This window comes from Muntiacus reevesi, chromosome 3, assembly GCF_963930625.1.
Source record: "Muntiacus reevesi chromosome 3, mMunRee1.1, whole genome shotgun sequence".
Lineage (NCBI taxonomy): Eukaryota > Metazoa > Chordata > Mammalia > Artiodactyla > Cervidae > Muntiacus > Muntiacus reevesi.
The window spans coordinates 239550346-239577046 of record NC_089251.1 but is presented as its reverse complement, the minus strand read 5'-3'; the positions used below and the strand labels follow the sequence as shown (position 1 = coordinate 239577046).

Here is a 26701-nt window from a genome sequence, read left to right as displayed (position 1 = left end):
TTTGGAAGAATTTGTATATTTGTTTACAGGTAAAGTCTACAATGTCTCAGTTTTAGGTGATGGGTTATTTGTGTGCCAAACTTGTCTATATTTTTCATTCTGAAATAGTATATATTATAAATAAAATAAGAATACAGTTTTTCTTAATTGGCATTTAAATTCCAGAATCTTACATAAGCATTTATACTATTCTTTTTGTTTTTCTGTAAGGAATTGAAATACCTAAAATTAATGGTGATTAATTAGCAGAAACTGCTTCAGAGAAGTAGAGGCTCTAGTAGAGTCTCTTATGATTTAAAAGCCCAAAGTGGATATATTTTTCAGTGAACCTGAAATATGCTGAAATGCACAAGTGTAAACAACATTAACACTTAAATTAGGGAAGATACAAAGGAAAAACCAACTAATTTCTTTAAATCTTAGATTGCTTTGAATTTTAGCATGTTGTAATATTAGGCTGTATTTTAAAGGAGATTTATTATATTCAAATAAGAAATACTTGAACTTGAATAAAAAGCTGTATTTTGTCAACCTTTATGTATTCAGTGATTTAGCTAATCAACTCATTATAGTGTGTAAATGGCTTGCCACCTCTATGCCTGATACATTGGTTGTATTAGCTCATAGAAACCTCTAGAGTACGATTTACCATTTAACAGTATCAGCATTTTATTTCTGATGCTTCTGTAAATATCAGGCTAAGAGTAGTGCATTATTTAACGGCAACTAAGTGACCCAAAGGAGCAAAGATAAGAACCAAAATTTTTAATTTATTCCCAGAGAATAATTAGTGCAAAAGAGCCTGATATACTAAGCAAGAACATTAGTGATAATATGCTTTGTACTTTCCTAGACTCCATCACATTATCATAAAGACTTACTAAGCTTTTTAAAAGTAGTTGCCCATATTTACTTGTTATATAATCACTGCTAATTTTTTTTCTTTTATTCTTCTAACTTCAAATTAGATTCACAGCTAAAGACTAGGAAAGGAAATCACAGCTCTAAGGATCTTAACAAATATTTGAAAGTAGTAAGGAAATTTCTAAACAGACTTGATTATAAATTCTTGAAACTAATCACCATTAAGGTAGGTTGCCTATAGGAATCTATCTTTACTACCTATATACAATGACTGTTGTTTGAAAATAAATCAAAAAAGCTGGAGCCAATTCAAATAAACAGCACAATAAAAAATATCAAATTTTAAATGGAAATGGGTCCAGTGATATTTTTTTGTCTCTTAATTTAAAAAGATCCCTAAGCTCATTAAATATAAAGAACAAATGAAGGATCCTTTCCTTAAAATTAAAATATTATACAGGCAACTTTTCTTAGAGAGTGGATTTGGCGACTTCCTGACCTGGCTGAAGGCACAGATGAATAGGCGCTCTGTCCTCTTTTCTGTGCCCTCTACCCAGTCTTGAGTCTTGAATTCTATGGGGGCAAATTGGGCAACTTCATAATCTCTTAGCCTCTGGTAGAAAGAAGAGCCCATCCAAAGCCCCAGTCAAGCCCCTTATTATGGTTAAGCAAACCCCAGATAGCTTAGAGGTATGTATTGTGTTGTTTAACTTGATTTGGGATTATGTATGACCTCCATTTTCTCTCTTCCCATTAGCCTTGACATTCAATTACTAAGGAAAGAATTATTGGCTGTTCATTTGAATTAAACTTAATCTGTGCATTAAAACTGTAATGAAGAAGAAATTACCATCTGCTTTGTTAGAAATATATTCAAACAAAATTAAAGCTATGGGAAATCTTGCAATATTTACAAGAAAAGAGTGACTACTAATTACATTATTTATAAAAATATTATGGCTACTCTCAATTAATTTACCAGTCGAAATGATCGGAGAACTGACAGTCCTTCCACATTTGCCAAACCAAGTTCCATTAAACTAAGGCTCACAATTAAACCATCAAAAATATTCCAGCCTTCTTGAAAGTAATAATATGGATCCATGGCAATTATCTTGAGAAACATTTCTGCTGTGAAGATCCCAGTGAAGACCTAAGTGAGAAATGTTTATTACATGAGTGAAGACTCTTGAAAGCGTAAATAACTATTAAGCAATTTAATTTATTCCCAACAAATCACAATTTAGTTCTGAGTTTTAAAAATTGGTTTAGACCCAGGAAATTAGTATCCTCAAATGGTTTGTATTCAAGTTGTTATTTAATTGTTTACTATAGTTAAGGTTTATCAAGTGATAAAGAATATAAGAATTAAGACAATAAAACTAATATTCTTACTTTTATATTCTTAAGTGAAAGGTTCAGGTAACTCATTGCGGTCAACACCCTGACTTTGCCTCTGATCTCCCTAGCTTTCCAAAAACTCACCAGATGATTACCTATTAGGGCATTCTAGCCCTAGAACCAGATTGACTGGCTTAGAAATGGTTCTGTAACTCCAACCAGGCTGATGGTATTCAATACTTGGGCTTGTGTTAGAAACACTTGTCAGGAGGCATACTTTTTCTGCTTAATGAGCTGTGTCAGTAGGATAGAAGTTGGTCCAACATTGCCATCAATAGAATATCCAGCCAGAGATGAAAGAAACATACTGGGAAAAAGCTCGCAAGAAGCTAACTCCCAATGACATTGATTGAGAACTTGAATCTAGACAGATTAAAACCTGGAGCTATGCCCAAATGGACTTTAGTTACTTGAAGTAATGAATTATTTTTTAAAATTTATTTTGCTTATTTTTGCTTAAGCTCATTTGAGCTGTTTCCTAATACTCATCTCCATAAAGCTTATTTTATCCCTTGCTCACTTTTTTATAGATAATGTTGAGGTGATTCCTGCATATGTGAAAAAATTTGGACTAGGTAACATTATTGTCCTTTCCTAAAGTTCTGTGATTTTTGGGCACAGCTTAAAACAGTCTTTGAAATATCTTTTAGAGTCTCTGATAACAGTATTTAAAGCTTCATTGCTCTGTCAATTTCTTATGGGTATAGATTCCCTCACTGTAAAATGCAGACATTCATAGTATCTACCTGAGGACTGACTTTGTGGGTACCTACAAAGAGGGATTTTATGTAAACTATTTAGCACAATGTCTGGTACAAAATAAGTGGTCAGCATATATATTGTAACTTTATCAGTTAAGACCTATCTGGTTATAATAGAACAACAATGGTTAATTCAGAGTCTAAAAATATTGTGTATCATCCTTCAGAATATATCATTTACCATCTATATAGAACCTGCCTATATGTTCATTTATCAAGGTGGGAGGTTCATGAAAACTTAATAAACCTCTTACATTTATATCAATATATTTTTGTTACCTGAATTTATTCATTTTGACTTTCATTTCTATCACTCTACCATGTAGCCATGAATGTTAGTACAGAATTTTAAGTAAAAAAATACGCAAAACTTAATAGTTTATAAATTCCTAAATGTATAGGGCAAGTTCAAACAGAAATAATAACTTCCATATGATGTTTCTTCCCTTAAAAATCCATCTTCAGGTATGAACAGATATTTCAAAATTACCTGACTTAATTCGTTTGACAAATGTAAACATGTCTGAAAGAGTCTCTTCTAAATACCTGAGGAACACAACAGCATTTTACCATAGATCTCTGTCCTCTGTAATTCACAATGACCTTTTTAATGAATGGGCAATTTATATTTAATTCTAAGTCAAACTATAAATAAAATCTTTGACTCTTTTCTACTACTTAACTGAAGCAATACAATTTGTTATAAAAAAGCAATGCTGAACTTCTTTTGCTGCCCGTGTAAATATGGCCAATTAATTCATCTTTAATTTGAGAGTGATGTGTGAAATTCATTAAAGTAACCACATATCCTTTCAATGAGCAGATAACCCTCAGTGAGCCTTACCAGGTTCCCAACTGACAGCACACTGCTAAACTGCTCCGTCATGGGATAGTGCTCCATGGCCATGAAGAGGGTGTTTAGGACAATGCAGATGGTGATGGCCAGGTCAACAAAAGGGTCCATCACAACCAGGTTGACAACATGCTTCACCTTTAACCATGGCTTACAGCAGTCCCAAATCAAACACATGTTAGCAAATTTATACCAGCACGGTGGGCATTTCTGTCTGGATTCTTCAAGTTCTGGAAGAAAACAGAATACTTATGAAAACTGCCTCCTCCCTTTTAAGAAGCCTTTGGTTTAAACTGAAAGTGACTCAAAAAATTCTGAAGTTGTTAAGAAGTATTATAGGTTAATTTGATGGTTGAGCAGGAAAGCACTGATAGACCAGCTGTCATAAAAAATGTGGAAGGGCTAGTAAACTTTACAAATGTATCTTAGTTAAACATGGTTTCCAAGAGTCTATCTATAACATTAAACTATCTGATAATTATCTTCAAGGCTATCAAAAATTAATGGGTAGGACTTGTGTCGAGTATACTTAAATGCCATCTATGTTCCAGATAGAACACTTATATTATGAAAGACTGTCTCTCAGGAGAAGTCTTTAAAAGCTTTATTAGTCATGATGAATTTCAGTTTCCTGGATTAGATATGTTTTTTGGGTGTTTTAATGAAAGAGTTCTGTCAATATCACCAATCTTGAAAGTTTCTGGTTAAACCTAATTAGATATAGTATTACATATTAAACTCAGCAAAACTCTTTTTTTCTGCCACATTTTTTGATTTAAATAGACGACACAAAAGAAGAGGAAATATCCACTCTAAGAAAGTGAGATCCTCACTGTTTCACAAAATGTGACTTATGCACTACTGGTAAAATGCAAGAGGATTTTAGATGGAGCATATGTATAATTAATAAATTTTCATGAAATGCATTTATTTTAATGTGTTAAAATAACAATCACACCAAACCTATGATAAAAGATTTCATATAAAGACACATTTACTTAACAAAATACTATAATGATTTCAAGAAGAATTTCAACTAAATAATATGAGAAAAAAGACAGAAATGCACAGATCTTTAAGGTGATGCTCAAAATACTGAAAAAGTAAATATTGGCAAAGAATTTGGGAGAATTAGAAAGTAGGAAATTATATACTATTTTCCTTTGGTATATTTATCTCAATCAATTATTGAGTGAGAAAAGGATACAGTTGTTGTTTTCTGCCAGTATCACATCCTATTTGTTGCTCAGCCAAATATGAGACCTGATTAGCACTAAAGCTCATGAGACTGATGAGCACTAAAATTGAGGAAAGAATTCTTTGTTCATCAATAGCATAACTGACTCTGGTGGGTCAATTTAGTATTACTACTGTGGCAACTGGAATATCTCTCCAAATCTGGGACAGTTTACTAGAAATTAAACTTTTTAAGGGAATTCATACAATGGACAAACACTACCATAGCTGGTGATTTTTACTTTGCTGATAGACATTTACTACTAATTTTATAAAGTTTGTTACTTCACTAAAGTAAATTAATTTCCTGATTATTTTTCACAGAATTCCATTTAGAAGCAGATTCTTCAATTGTGTCTTTAGATACTGAAACACTTTAAGTACCCAGTTTATTTCCATTTCTCTTAATATGTAATTTTGTAAACAATAAAGAATAGTTAAGTTGTAAAGCAGAAGAAAAACATATAGTTTTTATGTGCTGTTTTGTAGATGCTTCTAGACTCCCAAATAAACTCATATTTATACTGAAGATAAAAGGACAATATCATTTACAGTAAATAACTAAAGAGAACTGAAAAAAATCTCTTTGCCTATGTACAGTCAGCATAAGTATTTTTTAAAATGCTACTTGCAATTTAGCAGATAAAGAGAAGCAAACGGAAACTGTGTGGAAAAAAAATGAGAGAAAAGTTCAAAAGGGAAAACACAGCCAGTGCTGCTCATCTTGACACCAGGAAAAAGTGAAGCCGCGTTGTTAAGTTCTAAAATAAAATCATTCAATTATTCATGCCAAAAGGAAAAAAGAATTATCACACTTTGAAACAAAACAAAGCACTCAGGAGAGAACTACAGCCACATCTCCATTATTCCTTGGGTGGGTTATCCACACTGAGACGCATTTACAACTCAGTTTAGAGCTTTGCTGGCTTCCCTCAATTCCCCAGTGCTTCCACCTCACCTCCCACCGTTCCTCCCAAAGATGTGACCAGGAAATATTTCCACGTGGTTTTTGCATTTTAAAAATTTGAAAAGGAAACAATTCATTTCTGTGTGTCTCCTACAGTGTCATTAGGTAGGAGGCTATTCATTACCCTGGACAATGGAAACCCAGCTGTAGTTCAAAAGAGGGAAAACAAAAGTTGTCAGCGTGGGTCAACAAGCCTGGCTGAAAAAAGCAAAGGTAAACTAAAACACGATTAGACTCAGAAGGAAGGATCCCCAGATAAACAGATTATGTCAACCTAAGACACTTTTCCACCATTATCAGGAACCAAAAAGGACTATATTAAAGACAGTTCTAGTTGCCTGTGTGCAATATGTAGCTAACAACCAGCCTTGATCAATGCCAGATTCAAAGTGTTTAGATATAACTGAATAAAGAAAAGTATGCTTTGCGTTCTACACAACCAATGAAAAATAGAATGAAAACTCAGCCATTGTTCCTCGCAAAAATAACAAGTTAAAAGCTCTGCAGATATTAAAGCCAAACACTCAGTCTCCTGCTTCCTGTTACTCTTATCTCTAGGACATCATCTCACTCTAAGCAATTCCATGAGACACATATTCATGGAGGGCAATATGGGAATGTGTGCACTCATTTTTAACTCCATGTCTTAGTGGATAAGTTCAATTTTGTGGTGGTGGCTTGATATTTTTAAGTAACTTCTTAGGTTAATTCAAACTTAATGCCATCAGTAGTGCAAATTAGTGTTAATTAAGACTTACCCTGTCTCCTTCTCTACTTCTTGCTTTAGGGAGCAGACATGCTGCTGACATCGGTAGCAGAACCACTGGCAGCTTCCTCTCAGTGGTTTTGCTATGGCAAGGAGCAGAAGACCAGAGAATCTTCAAAAGATTTACCTGGAGGGACAGGGAGGAGCAAGCTACTGGCAGCTGGGGGGGAAGAGGGAGTGCAAGCTAACGCAGGCGAGGTTGGGGAAGAACGTACTGAGTTTAATATCCCATAGAAATCAGTGAAAAGATTTCTGATATTGCATTAGGACATTACGAATCTTGGGACTGTAGCAACTGACATGGCTGTGATATATATGGCCATCTACATTGTGAGATTTTCCTGGCTGTGGCTCTCAGGTTTTGGGTATTATTAAACATCACGGGGTCTTTGCATTCAGACTGGAAAATAATTATTCCAAGAATCTATCCAGTATTAAGAGAAACTACAACTAACAGAGAAGCATGAACACATGCTTGTGTTCTTTCTCATTCTCCATCTTTCTTTTTCCTTCCACACATCTACACACACACACACACACACACACACACACACACACACACACTTGGGAGGGGAAGGAAAAGGAGGGTTATAGAGTGAAAGGGACAGAAGGGCAAAGGAGAGCAAGGGAGGATGATAGAATACATTTTATATGAAAGTATTTTCCAAGGTGAAATTGATAGTTGATGTTTGAATTCATTAACAAGTACAGAAAGGCATAAACATGTGAATTAACAAAACAATGATAAAGCAACCAATAATACTAGTTATTGACTGCCTTCTACATTCCAGGAACACAGGTGTTTTATGGATGAGGTCTTATTTACTCTTTACAACAATGTTATTCTAAACATCATTATCAATACTTAACTGATGAAGAAACAACTACAGAGCCATAAATAGACACACAGAGTCAATAACTGATTACAAATCAAGCTGTCCCCAAATTCTTTATTTTGGAATTATAACATCCAGACCTCTTAACAATGTATTAACTACTCATATATAATCAGCAACTAAAGAGAAAGTTGAGATTTTATTAAACTCTGATCAGAGAGAGAGGCAAAAGGAGTTTTCAAAATTTTGAAAACTTTGCTTCAAAGTGGTTAATAGTAAACCCTAATTTCCACTTTTCATTTATACTTCTGGTTAAATCAAATGAGTTTATAGCTTGAGTCTCAAGCAGTTAATACAATTCAACTGTGTTAGCATCACTATAAAAATAAACATTTATCATTACATTCCTTTTGATGTCATGCACATGATAAACTTCAACAGTTTAAGAACTTAATCTACCAAGGTTATATTCCAGGTATACCTTGAGTTTGCAGTAGCTTCCTGGAGGCTAAATATAAAAATCTATACAAGACAACAGAATGGAGGTATTGCATGTGGATTTTACTTTTATTTAGTAAAAGAAATAATAATATTGTGGTATCAATTCAGGAAGAATTTAACTCTTAGAATTTATGAAAGTTTTTTTATCACCATTACCAAGGCACCACCAAGTAACTGTGCTGTAAGACTTTTGACATACCTTCCATGGTGTTGGTCAAAATACTAGCCATACTCATTGCTCTTTGCCTTGCTGAAGGATCTTCCAAAAGATCCATGGAAACGTGATAAGAACTGGACCGTCTCTTTCTTATTTCTGTTTCAGTAGTTGTGCCCTAAAAACAAAATTTCATATGAAATAACTAGTACTTTAAAGGCCAAAGTGTTCCCGCAATAGGTGTTATTTAGCCAAATACTCACTATGCTTTGTCAGATATAAACAGCTCACTGAGACATTGCTAGAATCATCATTCTTGGGAAGGGTTTGAAAGCCCATCATATTCTCAGCATTCAGGGATGCCTGGGTTTGTGATCAAGATGGACTTTTCTAATTCATCCATCTTGGAGCTTTGGGCTGGAGGCATCTTGCTTCTTATGGGATAGATAACCTTTTAGCATTTCAGTCAATCCTGTCTAGAACTTCAAACTGAAGCATATTACTCCTTGATTTACTCACATATTATTAGATCTTTATATATATTCATGTGGTTCAATGAATGAAAAGAATTTTACAGGTTTCCCTAATATGCATCAGTAGTAGCACTCCTAAAGTGTGAATTCCATGTTAAAATGTTTCTGTTCATTATAGACAGGTACAGATACAGGACTGCACATATGATTTTGTATAGAGCAGATGGGACTAGATGACCTTTAAGCAACCCCATTTTTTCACCTTCACACTTTGCCTTTCTCTAATGAGGCTAAATATTTTCAACTCTAAGAGACAACTTTTTGATTTAAAAAGCTTTGTTTCAGAAAGGGGTTATTTTTTTCTCATGAATTTTACTTTTCTTTCACAGTAAAATTAATTTTAGGTTGACCTAAATGAATGTTCATCCTCATTAATGACAATCCTATTAATGGAGTGGAAATTCTGCTTTTGACTATGTATGTATTAGAGGTAACAAGGTTAATAAAATAATGTTAATTACCGATAACACAATAAGTAGGTGAACAGGACTCATATTGCTTATATAAATAAGGAAAATCCTCCGAGGAATAAAAGTGACTTCTTCTTTATTATCAGCACTCAGACTTGCATTAGAAATGCTTGAGTCTTGCCCCTATTTTCTCCTGTGATCACTAACTTCATTGCTTGAACTCTTGAAGTGGGAATAAATTTCTGCCCATATTGAAATTCTGGTGAGTTTATTTTGGAATAGAAAAGAATCAATTCATCATATCATTGCTAAAAATCAAAGATCCCCCATTATGATGTCTTGCCTTAAATTAGAGTTTCAATGCCAAGGATGGGTCCTCTTGTAAGTGTAAGATAAAGTTATAAAATTTAGTTTAATTATTATTTAGTTAATTATTAAGAATGTAACATCCTATTAATGTTGCATCAGAACTGAAAATATTTTGCCTCATCAGAGAAAGTCAAAGTTTGGAGGAAAAAAAATGGGGTCACTTAAAGACTATCTAGTCCCTTCTGCTCTGCACAAAATCATATATGTTATCCAATATTTGTCTAATTTTTAGTGCTAGATTTCAAACTCTCTAATGATATTACCAAGGAAATTCTTTCTTAAATTAAATTGCTTCAATCGAATTAATGTGAAAGTGCAGGATATTGTGTGCTCTGGAAGGTAGCATTTGCCCACAGCTGCTTATTTTCTGTTCTTCTTTTTCTCTGCAGTCTTGCAAAGCCACATCTGTGGTCTGCCTCTGCATCTCCTGCCACACCATGGTGCAGGGCCCTGCCTCACAGCGCTTGATTGCAACGCTGAAGGGTAGACATCAAGCAACAGGGAACGGATACTAAACTAGGCTTTGTTTAAATTGCCCGAATTTACCTTCAGAGATTTATTCCCCCCGCTGTGATAGGACAGGAGTGATAATTACTGATAAATGCTAAATATTTTCTGATGGACTGAAATTCTCTTGCATTCATGTAAAGAAGTTGTAGGTTTATTTTCGTGTTCTCAATGAACATTTATCAAGATCAGAAATACTCATACTTCAATATGTGTAAGAACCATGTGGGATGCTTGTCAAGAAAGAAGAAATCACTGATTCCTGGCCTCTTGGTCTTGGTCTGAGTAAATGTGAGTGGGCCCAGAAATCTTCATTTCTTTCTTTAAACCACTCTTGTGAAGTATTATCAACATGTAAAAAGCTATGTATACTTCACACTCACAACTTGATGAGTTTAAGGATAAGTATATACCTGTGAACCATCACCACTATCAGTTCATAAACATTTCCATCACCTTCTACAGTTTCCTTCCACCGCCTTATCATTGTTGCTGTTGCTATTTGGGTTGAGAACACAGCATAAGACCTATCTTCTTAGCAATTTTAAGTTACAGTTCAGTATTCTTAGCTCTAGGCATGATGCCATACAATAGATCTCCAGAACTTATTTATCTTGCATAACTGATATGCTGGACCCTTTGGTTATCAAACTCTGAGAAGCAGAGGAGAATGGTGGCTGCCAGGGGTAGAGGGAGGGGGAAATGAAGAATCTCCATTTTAAGAAGTATCCCAGGGAATTCTGAGGCAAGTAGTCTGATGATGAAATATATCTTGAGAAACACTGGGTAAAAATGAAAGGGTGTGTTTCCTTAACCATCTCTTCTTTTCCATTTAAGAAAATTTAAAGAAAATTAGTGGGAGGTAATATTGCAATATGGATAGAATGTAGGGTCAGTAACCAGCATATATAGGGTCAAATCCTAGCTCCATCATCCACAGGCCTCAGTTTCCTCTCAGTAAAATGAAGATAATATTAATAACTATGATAAAGTATTGCTGTGAGGATTAAATGAATTAATGCAATAAAGTGTTCTGGACACTGTCTGGTACATAGTTAGGCATGATTATTTTTTAAGAGAAGTTGGCATTCCTTTTGCATTTTTCCTGGTTCTTTCACAGTAAAGTTCTATTTTTATTCATGATTTGATCTGATTCTAGGATACTTGAATATCTTTCTGGTAGAAGTGGTGGGGAGAGGCCAGGCAAAAAAGTAAGGATGATCAACGGCTGTTTCTATAATCCAAAGTAAGAAGTTCTATTAGCTGACTGAAAGCTGACGCCATGTGATTTTAATGTGACTGACAGAGCTCATCCAACTATAATGAGGAAAATTTTGCAAAAAAAAAATCATACAAAGAAGATTTTAATATGATTTGGTAAACTATAAAGTACAACCAAATTGCTAGAATTTTTTATACTGGTAAATGAAATCTTATTTAATACCAAAGTTAAAAAGCATTTATGTTTTACGAAGGAAATGTCAATAATATATCCCAGTGTCTGGTATTTAGCTGAAACTAAATTCTATTAAGTTCTGTATGCATGATTTATGGCCATTATGTTAATTAAAAAAACTCAGGACAGTAATATAAAAATTGAAATCTGCTCTAATAGTTATAACACATCACTTTACCAGGTACTTCAAGGGGCTTCTCTACCATATAAATGTACGATGGTCATTTGACTGGGTGCTAAAATGTTATAGCACCATGACCTGCCAAGAGGAAGAACGTTGTGTTGCAGAATTTAGATGCATTTAGTAATAGTATCTACTTCAAGTGCAAGTATCAAGTACTGCTTTTAAAGGATTAGAAATAACAAGATGCTTAAGATGGGTATTTATATCATTTCTTGCATTTATTTTGCTTATATTAATTAAAAATAATGCATGATAAATTGTTGCTGTATTTTTGGCAAGTTTGATATGGTGGTAATAATGATGGAGGTCTTCTCATTACAGTCTATGGATCCAACTTACGTTTTTAATTCATTTGTGGAAAAGTCTGAAAGGAACAATTTGACAAAATAAGTTCATAACTTGACTGAACTGACCCTTGGCCTTTGAAGAGTAGGCTCACTAAAACTCACACAGGTGGGGATAGAAAACCACTGCCGCCTGCCCCAGCCACACCTCCCTGCCCAGGAGCTGCAGGTTTCCCTGGGCTCACCTCTGGTAGGAGCTGCCCAGCAGGGGACGTGAGGGCAGAGGGGCCCCCGACCAGGGAGACCACGCCGTTGCAGTCCACGGCGCTGTGCATCTTCCCGTTGACGGGCAGGATGGGGAGCGCCCTGGAGGCGCGGCTGACCTGGCTGGCGGTGCTCTGGCGCCGCTCCCCGTGTCTGTGCGGCACGAACAGAGAGTCTCTTCTGCTGTCGTTGTCCTCAAACGTGCTGTGCTCATCGTCCGCAAAATCATTCTCGGAGCCGATGTCCTTGGCTCGGCCTCGGAAGCTGAAAAGGCTCGCCCGACTGTTGCGTCTCGGAGAGAACAGGGAGCCACGGACGCTCAGTAAAGACTATCAACCGCAAGGAAGGAAACAAAAAAGCAGATGAACAGAATTAAGTGTTCTGGAAAATATGAGCCAGGACTCATGCTTCATAGCTGCTGACTTACCTAGGATAAGGCATTGGATGGGTGTGATCAAGGGCTTATGTGGTCACTGCTGGTGGCATTCTGGAACTTTCTCCGGGGTTCAGCTCTTTTATTTTGCTTTCCCTGTTTTCTTCCTTCCTTCATTTTCATCTTCTGAGCTCTGATTTTCTGTCATTTTCTTCTACGTTACCCATGACTTCCGAGAGTCAGAAGTACCCCTGAAGACTGTTATGTTTCATTTCTGGCACTCAGAACTGAAATCTTTACTAAACTCTTCTCTAGAAACTATTCTTATTTAACAATCCAATGGAGAGCAATTAAGTACACAACTATATTTAGTTCCTTTGAAGTCAAAACTACACCAGTAAGGGTGCACTAGTGACCACATGACCACACCCCAATGCAGATTTCGCCACAGAGAAAAATGAAATCAGTCTTGCTAGTAGGTCTGTTTAATTATAGTAACAAGGAGCAATTTCTCCCCTTCCCCTTGCATATTTTATTACAGTCCTCATGAATAATTTAAACAAATCAAACTGAAAGACTGTATGATTCATTCCCTGATTTTCACTCTTTTGTCTGTCTCAAGAAATCTGAAGAGCACCACATTTACAAAAACCTGGTTTTCACTAAGTGTCTGGTCACAATCATTTAACAATTTTCTAGATGGCTACACTGTCACTGGGATCATTCAGTTTACTTTGATTCTCAAGCACAGTAGCATTGAGCACAATGAATCATTTTCTGTTTACCACTAGTCCAATTTTACAACTTCACTCTGGGGAGCACTTGTTTCTGCTTCTCCAATATCCATTTGTCCTTTGTTGACAGTACCCTGGTTATCTCCAAGAAATGCTCTCTGGCAGGACCATGATCCAGGTCTAGCCAATGAGTGTATTCCATGCCTCTGGCCATGGAGACTGGTTTAAAAATGGATAGGGGACTCTGCATGGTCCAGTGACAGTCACCAATTTCTTTTGCAATTGAAAGGGGTGCATTTTTTATTGAGGTTGCTAAAACCACTGACTATAAGTTCAGAGTCATGGCGGGCATCTTATCACCATGTTGGAGGAATCTGTAGATGTGGAGAGATACTTCGCCCTGGTAACATGTTTTGAGCCCTTGAGTCCAGCTGTGCCTAAAGCTACTCATTGATATTATTTGCAAGATCTAATTCTCTTTTTTGCTTAAGGTGGTTTAAGTTGGATTTCTATGATTATTAATAAAATACCAACTCATCATTTAAACATTACTAGTTTCATCTTTTTATCTCCAAAGGATTTAAAGCTAACTAAAATTATTATTTTGCACCTATATATATTTTACATTCCCTGACTAATAAGTGATCATTTAATTTTACTTTCAGCTAAAGAATGATTTTCTCTGTGACACCTATGAACATCTATAAAATGTCTGTCATCTTTAAATACTACCTTATGTTATGTGATCTTAGTCATTATTTACAGAAAGAAACACATCTAAGAATACTGATCTATTCTCCCAGAAGAACTTATTTCTTCTTTTCCTATATGCATGTTTTTTCATGCTATTATCAACTTCATTAGTAAGATAACTCATTTCCTTTGTTATTTCCACATGAATATTTTTACAACCTCTCCTACACTATCCAGTTTCTTTCATGTCTCATTTCTCTATTCACAAGGGACTTTGAATTAGATATAAGGACATAATATCTACAGAATTTGTGACCTACTGGTTATCACTACCTCAGAAAGAAAGCCAGACAATAAATGCTTGACAATAGGAAATAAAGTAGAAATTATGTATATGTACCATCTTAGTAACAGTTTATGTTTTTATACTACAAGTTCTGCCCTCAGTTAGTGCCAGCAGATGGTTTGGAGAGAAATGTTATAAAATTAGACACACTGTTTCTCAAAGTTCAAAGGTGAATTATGCTGCACAAGAGAATAGTTTACATGTGGCAGCTATATGGAAAATGATTGTTCTCCATGTGTTAACCTCAATGTCCACTGCTTATATTAATTACATAAATCTATAGCAATCAAATGTCCTGTTACAAATAGAGGATGAATGGACAGGAAGAAAAAAATCTGCCATAATAAGTGGATCTTTGGTTTATCACAAATACAGAGGGAAATAATAACTTTAGAAGGTCAACAGTATCTTATAAACGCTTTAAAAATAAAATACCCAGATTGTCTTGAGCTGTGGTTAGAAACTGCACTCTTGACTTCCTTCTTTCCCCTATCCCACAGTAACAAGTCTTAAGAAGTCTAAAAAGTATTTCATATAATCCACCTACTCTGAGAAAATTGTAATCCAGTGGTAAAAGTATATATTATATTTTTTTCAATATGAAAATAGCAATGGTTACCAATACAATTGCCTATCATGTCCCTATAAAACAATAGTTTTTAATACATTTGGGCCTTGTGTCCTGCAAAACCTAGCAAAAGCTATGGACCCTTCACCACTGTAGCCAGGCTCACTATTTTCAGTATTATTTATAAGGGTCTTGCAAAGTGAAATTAGTATGACTTCTTTCCCCTCCTTTTCTCTCTCTCTCTTTGTATCTTCATTGCCCTCTCCAGCTTCTTAATTAGTTGCTTGATTACTTCTTTTTCAGATAAAAATCTTCAGTTCTATTTTTATACAAATACCACTTCAGAAACAGATATCCATTTGAGCCAGATATTACATGTTGTATAAGTCAGCCATCACCTATGATACCCAGCTAGTTAAGAAGCAGAAGTTTTAAGAAGATGGTATGGGGAAAATGTTACGTCTTTGGACAACATGTACAGAAAAAGGTGGGTAGAACCTAACATTTTCAGACTTTACTATTCTGCCTAGAATTAGTTCTATTGGACTCGAGATAAAGCACACTGGGGTGACTCTCTGTGGTATCTGGTATCTGGTTTGCAGTTTCAAATTCTGGTAGGTTTTCCCTGGCTAACTTATTTCCCTTCTTTTCTCCTTCTCTTGTTTCCCTCTTCCCTTCCTTCAAAACAAACAATACTCTAAAAGGGAGATTTGATTTTTTTACATTCACATTTATTGAGATTCAAGTCTCCACTAATGAAGGCATAATGATTATGACAACAACACGAACAAGGGTAGATTCTACTTCAAATTTGAATTCAACTGCACTAGTCCTTTCATTTAGCATATGTCATAATGTTACCTAGAATCAGAGTGAATCAGGCTGACCTGTAAAAATTATATATGTATTAAACATAAGGTTATACGAGACTGTGGATACAAAGAACATATATAATCCTAAATATACATATCTTTTAAATGAAATCAAATTGTAAATTTTCTCATCAGCTTCTTAAGACTTTTTAAAAAATATTCTTTCTAGTCAGCCACAAGGGTTTCAGTGTCAGGCCAACTGTGAATGCCACTTCAACCTTTAATAACTATATGACATATAGTTTAATAACTATATGACACTGGGCAATTATTTAACTTCACTGAGCCTAAAATGTAGTGAAAAGAGTACATTCAGGGTTTTTAACATTAATTACGGTAGAAGAATACCAAACACAAAACGCACTCAACAAAGAATACCACCTGTCCCCTTGTCTTCACATCTGCAGATTGGGGATGAGGATGACAGTACCCCCTAGGGCTGCCCTGAGTGGCCTCAGTAAGTTTATACTGTAAGAAGCAATGCACCAGGTAAGTCTTAGCCATTATCATTGCTGTCGGTGTTCAAATTGTTACTGTTAATTGTATGGATATGAAGTTTTTCAGTACCGAAAACCTGTAATTCTTTTGGTAATTTTAAAAACAATTAATGGTCCTAAATTTCAAAGTTACAGCAGCTGGTGTTGGTAGATAAGCCAGAAGCATCTAGATAATATTTTCTGCACTATATAAGTCAACATATTATTTTCATTCAAGTCTCCTTAAACATGAGACACAGGCAATCAAGTGCAATTAAACACAATTGTTTATTTAGTATCATAGATCTTCCTCAGTGCGCATCTACCTAAAATTTTTGATGACACTTTTAGAAAAATGATGCTCCGATTTCCCTTGAAACAAGAACGCAAAGAATACATTCCTCATATGAAGTTAGCAGGTGGATGGAAACAACTGCATAGATGGTCTGAGAGAATCCACTCTTCAGTTCTAGGAAGCTGCCACTCAGAAAATCGACAGTTCACTGAGTCCAGGCACCACAGCTAAGAAGGGATGGGAACCATCTACTGATTACTCCTCAGGTGGAAAATTGCCCTGAGATGCTTACCAGTCTTTAGGGAAATCTCAGAATCACAAGCCTTCTCAAATTCAGTGGGATCTATGCTTTAAAAATGCTTTCCTGGAATTCCAAAAAGTTGTAAAACTCACAAATTTCTTGAGGTGATAACCAAAACTTACTCATCAGTCATTACCATTCTGAAAGCATGGTGTCATTAAGGAGGAAGGCAGTTTTATCTCTAACCAAATTCTGGCATATTTTAAATACATGTGTTTGCTATAACAAATGCAATTTATATAATATAATACGTTTACCTGATGTGGAGAGGAAAACCTCTTTTCATATGTCAGCCTGCTTCCCTCTAAGGAAAACCGGAAACCTTTTCTTCTTATGCTGTCTTCAGATTCAGATTTGTGGACCCCATCTTCCTTTTCTTCCTCTCCAGACTGTTCTTTCTGTTTCTTTTTCTTCCTTCTGTTTTTCAGCTCTTTTTCACTCTTGGAGCTCAACTTTGATGCTACTGAAGAACTCTCTGAGAAAACCCCAATCCCACCAGCACCACTGAAGTCTCTTGATTCAGCCGAAGCTGCTGCAGCTGCTGCCTAGAAGGGTGTAAGGGAAATGGCAATTGCATATAAACTTTGAAAAACTCTATCCATGTTACTGCTTCACTTATCTTTGGTATCATGAATATGTGATTTTTAAAAATGATTCTCTATCCTAGTATGTATTTTGGAAAACAGCTCATATATTGTCATTGTCGGGTTTCCCAGGTAGTGCTAGAGGTAAAATTCCCACCTACCAATGTAAGAGACACACAGGTTCAATCCCTGGTTTGGGAAGATCCCCTGGAGGAGGGCATGGCAACCCACTCCAGTATTCTTGCCTGGGGAATCCTATGGACAGAGGAGCCTGGCAGGCTACAGTCCATAGAGTCGCAAAGAGACAGACATGACTGAAGCGACTTAGCACACACACACATTATCATTAAACCATTTAAAGAATTAAAATTAAGAGAAAAGTGAAAGATCATACATGTGACTTCAAGGAAGATCTTCAAGCCGTGGCTTCACACTACACATTCTAATTATCTAATAAAATGCAAAAGACAGTCAAATATCATAAAGACTTTTTTCTATTATTTAAACAATGTCATAAGAAGCAAATAATTTAAGAACTAAAGGTTTCCTATTTTAACCTGATCTAGCACACTTCCACTTGACAATGATTTTAGTGCCAGTATAAATTATTAAATTTAATTCAGTCAAGAATTTTGTTTTAATAAACCTTTTTTTTCTCTTTGACTTAAAATGATTATTTCACTAAGAAATGCACAATGAAAACAAATTAGAGACTGTATATAAGAAAATCCCCAATCATGGCATCTGAGTGAATTTATAAATGACAACAGTACAATTATTGGAAAGATAAAGTGCTCAATATGGTTGCTGCTATTCCAGTATAATTTTATTTGTCTGATCTTTATTACATATTTAGGATACTCAGTGCTAAAAGGGAACCGTACTCTACATTCAGTAAAAACGAATATTTTTACTTGGATTAACAACTCACATATAATTAGAGAAATTATTTTGAAACTTCAAGTCCAAATTATAAGATTTACAGGGTAGTGGGCATAGAATGTAATGATTTAGCATGTTTATGTACCAGTGTTTTCTTTATGCAATCCACAAGCTTGCATTTGAACTCTTCAAATAGAAAATAAATATTAAATAGGATTTTGTCTTTTTTTCCAGACTCTATAAAATAATCTTCTCAGTTTGACCTGGGTTTTCTGACCTTTCCCACCTCTAGTGACACGAAGGAAGAAGCAACCAGAACTGAATTCTGCTTCCCCAGAAGATTAAGAAAATAGTTCAACCAAAGGCAGGTAGGTATAACTACTTTGTGAGCTTGAGTGAATGAAGGGTCATAAGGGAGAAAAAAATGCCAATAAACTCATTATAATTTGCCATGTTTGGATGTCATTACTATAGTTAAGTGATCACGTTAGTGGCTCAGTCATGTGTGACTCTTTGCAACTCCATGCGTTGTAGGCTGCCAGGCTCCTCTATCCATGGGATTCTCCAGGCAAGAATACAGGAGTGGGTAGCCATTCCCTTTGCCAGCATTATCTTCCCAACCCAGCGATCAAATCCATGTCTCTGTCATTGCAGGTGGATTCTTTACAGTCTGAGCCACCAGGGAAGCCCAAGTAATCATCAAAATAAAAGAATAAGTCTCTAATTACCAAATAGACTCCCAGCACTTATTAAACACATATGGCATGTTTCTACTGTCAGTTATCACTGCTGATTTTGTGTGTTTAAATGTCTCTGATCTTGACAGTATGGTCAGAGGATGGAGATAAACACAAAAGGGCTCAATGCTTGCTACTATACCTGGGCTTCTTCTTGTTGCTTTTTAAGCTGTTCAAGCATCTGCTGAAATTCAGCTTCTTTCTGTTCAGCCTCTTCCAGCGTTGCCTGATTCTGTTCTTCATAGGCCATGGCCACCACAGCCAGGATCAAATTTATTAGATAGAAGGAGCCCAAGAAAATGACCAGCACAAAAAATATCATGTATGTTTTCCCAGCAGCACGTAGAGTCTGCAAAAATGGAAGACATATTTTATTAACTTTTATACAGAATGCTACAAGCATGCATTCTCAGTAATATTTTATTATAGTTCTCTTGATCTCAGGAGTTCATGCTTCCCAGAAGAATCATTTTATCTGTTCTCACCAGTTGATAAAGGTTTTCCCAGAAGTCTTGAGTCATGAGACGAAATAAGGACAGGAAAGCCCAGCTAAAGGTGTCGAAGCTTGTGTAGCCATAGTTGGGGTTTCGACCAGCCTTCACACAGATGTATCCTTCTGGACACTGGCTGTGATTAGGTGAAAAGAAAGAGGGGACATCTGTCACTGCAAGTTGGATGGCTGACTTTCCTGTTTTTATAGACCCTGATGTCTATTTTATGCAGCACAAGAAAAAGCAGATTGTTCTCACTTTACCCAGTGCTGAGTCCAGGACTAAGAGGACTGATTTACATAACAACAGAATCTGCTAAGTCTATTTGTGGATTTCTCTGTGATTCATGATTGTCATTATTATATTTATCGTGCCTCCCTATAGAAGCAATCATATTATGATTACTATCTTCTGAGATTTGTGAAGATGAACAGAAAAATAAGTCTGCAGGGAAAAATTCGATTTTCACTGAAGATATCTAGAGGCAGGAGTGTGTTGAGTGTGGAGGTAGGAAAGCGGGGTAAGAAAAAGATAGGGAAGGTGCATACCAACAGGAGTGAATGAGTCTGCAGAGTGAACATTTCACAGTATAACCTTAATGATAAAGCTGACCCGGACTCAACATTGTGCTTGACACTCTGGGCTGTGATCTTGGGCAAATTGCTGGTTTGGAACACCTTGTATGTAAGAAAAGGCTAATAACAGAACCTGCCTCCAAACTTACAATCACTGAATAAGACATCATATGTAAAACACTTAGAACAGTACAGAGAAGAGTTAAAATCAGTCTGTTTTACTTATTATTAAGATCTGGAGATAAACGCAGCAGTTTCATATGGGCCAAATGCAAAGCTTGTTACGTTGGGGATTCTGCTACAGATACTAGTTACTAATGTCCACAATAGCACCTACCTCAGGAGGAACATCAGACTTCCATTTATGATTCTAAAATCTCATAAATACAGAAAGAACTATTTCTCTGAATTTTCCTTCTAGCTTTAGCTCCAGGGAAAATGCTTCTTAACAACAAGCATTCACATAATGCCAGTTATGATAATTAGAAGTACTTATTGAATGCTGTAATAGCTATACATTCATTCATCCATTTAATTCTCACAGTCACCTTATAATTTATTCCTACTTATCCCCTGGGGAAATCAGGGCAAGGAGAGGTGACATTATATGGTGAGGTTCGGGTTTGAATTCGTGTAAACTCTCGGGTCTATGCTCTTAACCATTTTGCTAAAATATGCTAAACATGTACTCACCACAGATCAGATACTGAAATTATCTTCAGATATATTTTATGCCATTGAGACCACATTAGTATATATAGAATATCACACTTATAAAAGAACATGGTTATGAATTCTATTAACTTGAGCTTTTTATGTATATGTATTCTTTTTCTTTCTATTTTCCATTGAACTAATTTGGAAGATTAGCTGTGACCTAGTATGGAAAAATAATTGCTGCATGAGTGTGTGAAGGAGGTGACAATCCACACTTATCCCAGCTATTTTGAGTCAGCGTGAAGTGGAATTTATGGAGGGCTTTGAATGAGGAGCAAGCGGGGGCAGGGTAGGCGGGAGGTGGCAGGCCAGGGCCTATGGAGCAGTGTGGACTGAGGCTCACCACAGAACAGCACTTACCCTGCATCAGAGCTGTTGCCACAGAGCAGAGCATCGTTTTGCCCTTCCAAAAAATAAAAGTGACCTATTTAAAAGAGCGGAGAATAGAGAGAATCATTTTGAAGAACCTTCAAAACGCTTCAGCCACTGTGTCTGGGTAATAAAGCTTACATTTTTTTTAAAGCATAATAAAACTGATAAAATAATAAATATGTGTATGAAGTGAAGTGAAGTGAAAGTCACTCGTGTCTGACTCTTTGCGACCCCATGGACTATACAGTCCATGGAATTCTCCAGGCCAGAATACTGGAGTGGGTAGCCTTTCCCTTCTCCAGGGGATCTTCCCAACCCAAGGATCGAACCCAGGTCTCCCGCATTGCAGGCGGATTCTCTACCAGCTGAGCCACCAGCGAAGCCCAAATATGTGTATGGCTAAATGAAAATAATAACTGATACCATACAAATATCACAAACATTTTTGATTAAACAAATGTTTAGAAAATCTGTTTAAAAAGAAATGTTTCCAAGATGTAACTATTATAGCATTCCCTATTAGTATTTATTGCAAATTTAAACTCAAATCGCTTAAGTAAGTATTAGTCTCTTAGTCATGTCCAGCTTTTTGCAACCCCATGGACTGTAGCCCGCCAGGCTCCTCTGTCCATGGAATTTTCCAGGCAAGAATACTGGAGTGCTTATTCCTTTTTCCAGTGAATCTTTCTAACCCAGTGATCAAACCCAGGTGAGATAATTCAAAAAAGAGTTGCCAAACTGATGTTTTTTACTTGGCACAGAAAGTGAGAGAAAGAAAAGCCTTGCTGTTTCTAAATGCTGCCATGAAAAAACATTTTACTCTACAAATACATTTTGTCTGGACTCAAAATGGATTCAGACATTTTTTTCCCGCCACTTTTAACAGGTTCTTGTGAAAAGTGGGCTTAGGTGTTTGCCCTTTCCATGATGCTATAAATAAGTGTTTTGTTTTGAGTTTTGGCTTGATTATTATCTTTCAAGATAAACCTGTCCCTTTGGAGATAAAGATTTTCTAAGTATACCTAGTTTTTATTCTTAAGGAATACCTTATACATGATGCTAATAAGTTGCAAAGAATATCTCAGAAAACAGACAAATGCATAAACATACATATTTACATATTCACATACAAAAACACAGAGACATAAACACATTAAAACACACACACATATCCCTCACAATTTTTTTTTAGTTTTCAGAAATTCTGAGAGTCTATATTCAAAGAATATCTTACTTTATTACATGGGTCAATCTGTCATAATTTTATGAAAAAAATTAGATCATTACCTCATAACATATATCAAAAAATAATTCTAAAGATTTAGAAAAAAGTCCATTAATATAAAAATATGAAGACTTTTTATACTGCAGAATATATGAGGCTGTTTTATATGTAGACTATCTAGGTGAAAATTTGTATTATCTCTGAATTCAGAGGCATTTATAAACTTAAATATGGGGGGGAACCTACAAATTTGATGACTTGATTGCCTAAAAATCAAGTCATTTAGGCATCAAGAACAATGAGAAGAAAAAGAAGCTAGAGAATACATTTGCAAAAAAAAAGACAAAAGGTTAATATACTTGATAAATTATAGAATTCTTATGAATTTCCCAAAATATACTATCATTGCATAGAATAATGAGTAAAAATACCAACAGATAATTCACACTATATAAAATATATTAATTGCTAATGCTACTGATAAACATAAATGCTACCACATTAATAATTAAAAAGAGGATATACTTTTCTCTTTACCATACAGTAACAGTTAATATTAATGGGAATTCAGTAAGATAGACACTGCTATAGGAGTTATATAATTTGATCTCTCGGAATTTGAGACTATGCCTCTCTAGCCATCTTTCATGAAAACATGGGCACATAAAAGACAGAAATGGTATGGACCTAACAGAAGCAGAAGATATTAGGAAGAAGTGACAACAATACACAGAAGAACTATACAAAAAAAAAAGATCTTCATGACCAGATAACCATGATGGTGTGATCACTCATCTAGAGCCAGACATCCTGGAATGTGAAGTCAAGTGGGACTTAGGAAGCATCACTACAAACAAAGCTAGTGGTAAACTATTTCAAATCCTAAAAGATGATGCTGTTAAAGTGCTATACTCAATAAGCCAGCAAATTTGGAAAACTCAGCAGTGGCCACAGGACAGGAAGTGGTCAGTTTTCATTCCAATCCCAAAGAAAGGCAATGCCAAAGAATGTTCAAACTACCACACAATTGCACTCATCACACACGCTAACAATGTAATGCTCAAAATTCTCTAAGCCAGGCTTCAACAGTACGTGAATCATGAACTTCCAGATGTTCAAGCTGGTTTTAGAAAAGGCAGAAGAACCAGAGATCAAATTGCCAACATCCGTTCGATCACTGAAAAAGCAAGAGAATACCGGAAAAACATTTACTTCTGCTCTACTGACTATGCCAAAGGCTTTGATTGTGTGGATCACAACAAATGAAAATTTTTAAAGAGATAGGGATACCAGACCACCTGACCTGCCTCCTGAGAAATCTGTATGCAGGTTAAGAAGCAAGATTTAGTACTGAACATGGAACTATAGACTGGTTGTTGCTGGGAAAGGAATATGTCAACACTGCATATTGTCACTCTGTTTACTTAACTTAATGCAGAGTACATTATGCAAAATGCTAGGCTGGATGAAGCACAACTTGGAATCAAGACTGCCAGGAGAAATATCAATAACCTCAGATATGCAGATGACACTACCCTTATGGCAGAAAGAGAAGAACTAAAGATCCTCTTGATGAAAGGGAAAGAGGAGAGTGAAAATTTAGCTTTAAAACTCAACATTCAGAGAATGAAGATCATGGCATCTGGTCCCATCACTTCATGGCAAATAGATGGGGAAACAATGGAAACAGTGACAGACTTTATTTTGGGGGGCTCCACAATCACTGTAGATGGTAATTGCAGCCATGAAATTAAAAGACCCTTGCTCCTTGGAAGAAAAGTTATGACCAAACCAGACAGCATATTAAAAAACAGAGACATTGTTTTGCCAGCAAAGGTCCATCTAGTCAAAGCTATGGCTTTTCCAGTAGTCATGTATGGATGTAAGAGTCAGACTATAAAGAAAGCTGAGCACCGAAGAATTGATGCTTTTGAACTGTGGTGTTGAAGAAGACTCTTGAGAGTCTCTTGGACTGCAAGGAGATCCAATGAGTCAATCCTAAAGGAAATCAGTCCCGAACGTTCACTGGAAGGAGTGATGCTGAAGCTGAAACTCCAATACTTTGGCCACCTGAAGTGAAGAACTGACTCATTGGAAAAGATCCTGATGCTGGGAAAGATTGAAGGCATGAGGAGAAGGGGATGACAGAGGATGAGATGGTTGGATGGCATCACGTACTCGATGGACATGAGTTTGAGCAAGCTTCAGGAGCTGGTGATGGACAGGGAAGCCTGGTGTGCTACAGTCCGTGTGGTCCTAAATCATCGGACCACCACTGAGTGACTGAACTGAACTGAACTAAGCCTTAATATGGTCAAACTCTTTGACATTCCAAAATTCTACTAGTATAAATCTATCTGAAAGAAACAATCAGAAATACATCAAAAATTTATGTGCAAAGATTGTCACTATGCTGCTATTATAATATTAATAAATAGGAAAGCCGATAAATAATGAAATCATTTGTTTTATTTATTCACTTAGCCAGTGAACCTTAATCTCTCCAGTATAAATCTTCATACCAATACTAACTCTTAAAACATTAATATATCATGGGAAATGATAAATTTTCATATAGTTCTAAAAGTCATAAAAGATACCTCAGATTAAGCATCCCTGTGAAATAATGATAATCAAGAGACCAATGGAAGATGGCTAGTTAATTGTACACAGAGAATGAGGAATTTGGACATTCCAATGATAGAGGGACTGCCTTCAATAAGAAATTATACTGAAGTATGTGTGTGTGCTTAGTTGCTAAGTCATGTCTGACTCTAGACCCCATGGACTGTAGCCTGCCAGGCTCCTCTGTCCATGGGATTTCCCAAGTGAGAATACTGGAGTGGGTTGCCATTTTCTTCTCTAGGGGATCTTCCCAACCCAGGGATCAAACCCACATCTCCTTCATTGGAAGGCAGATTCTTTACCGCTAAACAACCAGGGAAGCCCTATACTGAAGTATATCATTACTATGTTTTTAAGTCCATCTCTAAAATAAAATCAAACAATTCTAATACTATGATTGATACCAAAGAGACAAGCTGGAATAAAAATATTACAAATGTAGGTTTTGAGTTTATACTTTCTCATTAATAAGTGACACTGGACTAAGGCTGCTTAACTTTCTGATGAGTACACAAAATCAGATGTCATCTTGATTTTTCTACTCCCAGATATGTCATAAGTGCTCAGTACATATATTGAGTCAAATTCCTCAGTCTTCTTAACAATCCATTTCAGTAAAATACACTGAATACTTAAAATTACTGATTTATTTATTAAGATGACTGAAAACTCTTGATCAACGTCTTTCAAATAAATCTTTTTGTTTATACAGCATTATATTGTATTGCTTTTAAGACTCGTTGGGGAAAAGAATATGTCTTCAAATGGTACTTTTATCATGTTGATCAAAAGATAAGGAAAAAGGAGTAAGGTATCATTTGATTTCTATATCACATATATTGCATACATGTGTGCTCAGTCATTTCAGTCATGTCTGACTCTTTGCAACCCCATGGACTGTAGACTACCAGGCTCCTCTGTCCATGGGATTCTCCAGGCAAGAATACTGGAGTGGGTTGCCATGCCCTCCTCCAGAGGACCTTCCCAACTCAGGAATCAAACCCATGTCTCCTGCATTGCAGGCAGATTCTCCACCACTGAGCCACCAGGGGACTTCCCATCACATATATTAAGTTATCTTAAACTGGTCTAACTAATTTGGTTCACATCAAAATGGAGACAATTTTCACTATATATACTTTAAAAAATATATTTAAAGGACTAAATAGCTTAATAGTTAAAAGAGTATATCTTACCTTTATCTTCAATATATTCATCCCAATTAAACATGCTCACTGTCCTATTGAAAGTGGTACCGTTCCCATCCAGTGAGTTATTAAAGAAGGTAGTGATGTTTAGTTCAAAGGAAGAATTATCTGGGGGCCATTGCAAACATTTGTTTCGCAGGTTGCCCATAAACAGCTGTAATCCTATTAGTGCAAACACGCTCAGGCAGAACACAGTCAGGATCATTACATCTGAGAGCTTCTTCACCGACTGGATTAGGGCCCCCACGATGGTCTTCAGGCCTACAAATAAAATCAAAGGG

The 26701-nt window shown here is 36.0% G+C and overlaps 1 protein-coding gene across 1 annotated transcript in view; it reads right to left on the bottom strand.

The window, feature by feature from the left end:
- Positions 1-26701, bottom strand: part of LOC136165349 (sodium channel protein type 2 subunit alpha) — an 86753-nt gene that overhangs the window by 42229 nt on the left and 17823 nt on the right. Inside the window, exons 7-15 of the mRNA XM_065931673.1 lie at positions 26409-26681; positions 21351-21414; positions 19693-19834; positions 19350-19556; positions 17262-17549; positions 12328-12675; positions 8385-8517; positions 3871-4109; positions 1844-2017 (exon numbers count right to left, since the gene is read on the bottom strand). Coding sequence (XP_065787745.1) covers positions 1844-2017; positions 3871-4109; positions 8385-8517; positions 12328-12675; positions 17262-17549; positions 19350-19556; positions 19693-19834; positions 21351-21414; positions 26409-26681 — 1868 coding nt within the window. The remainder of the gene's footprint in view (positions 1-1843; positions 2018-3870; positions 4110-8384; positions 8518-12327; positions 12676-17261; positions 17550-19349; positions 19557-19692; positions 19835-21350; positions 21415-26408; positions 26682-26701) is intronic.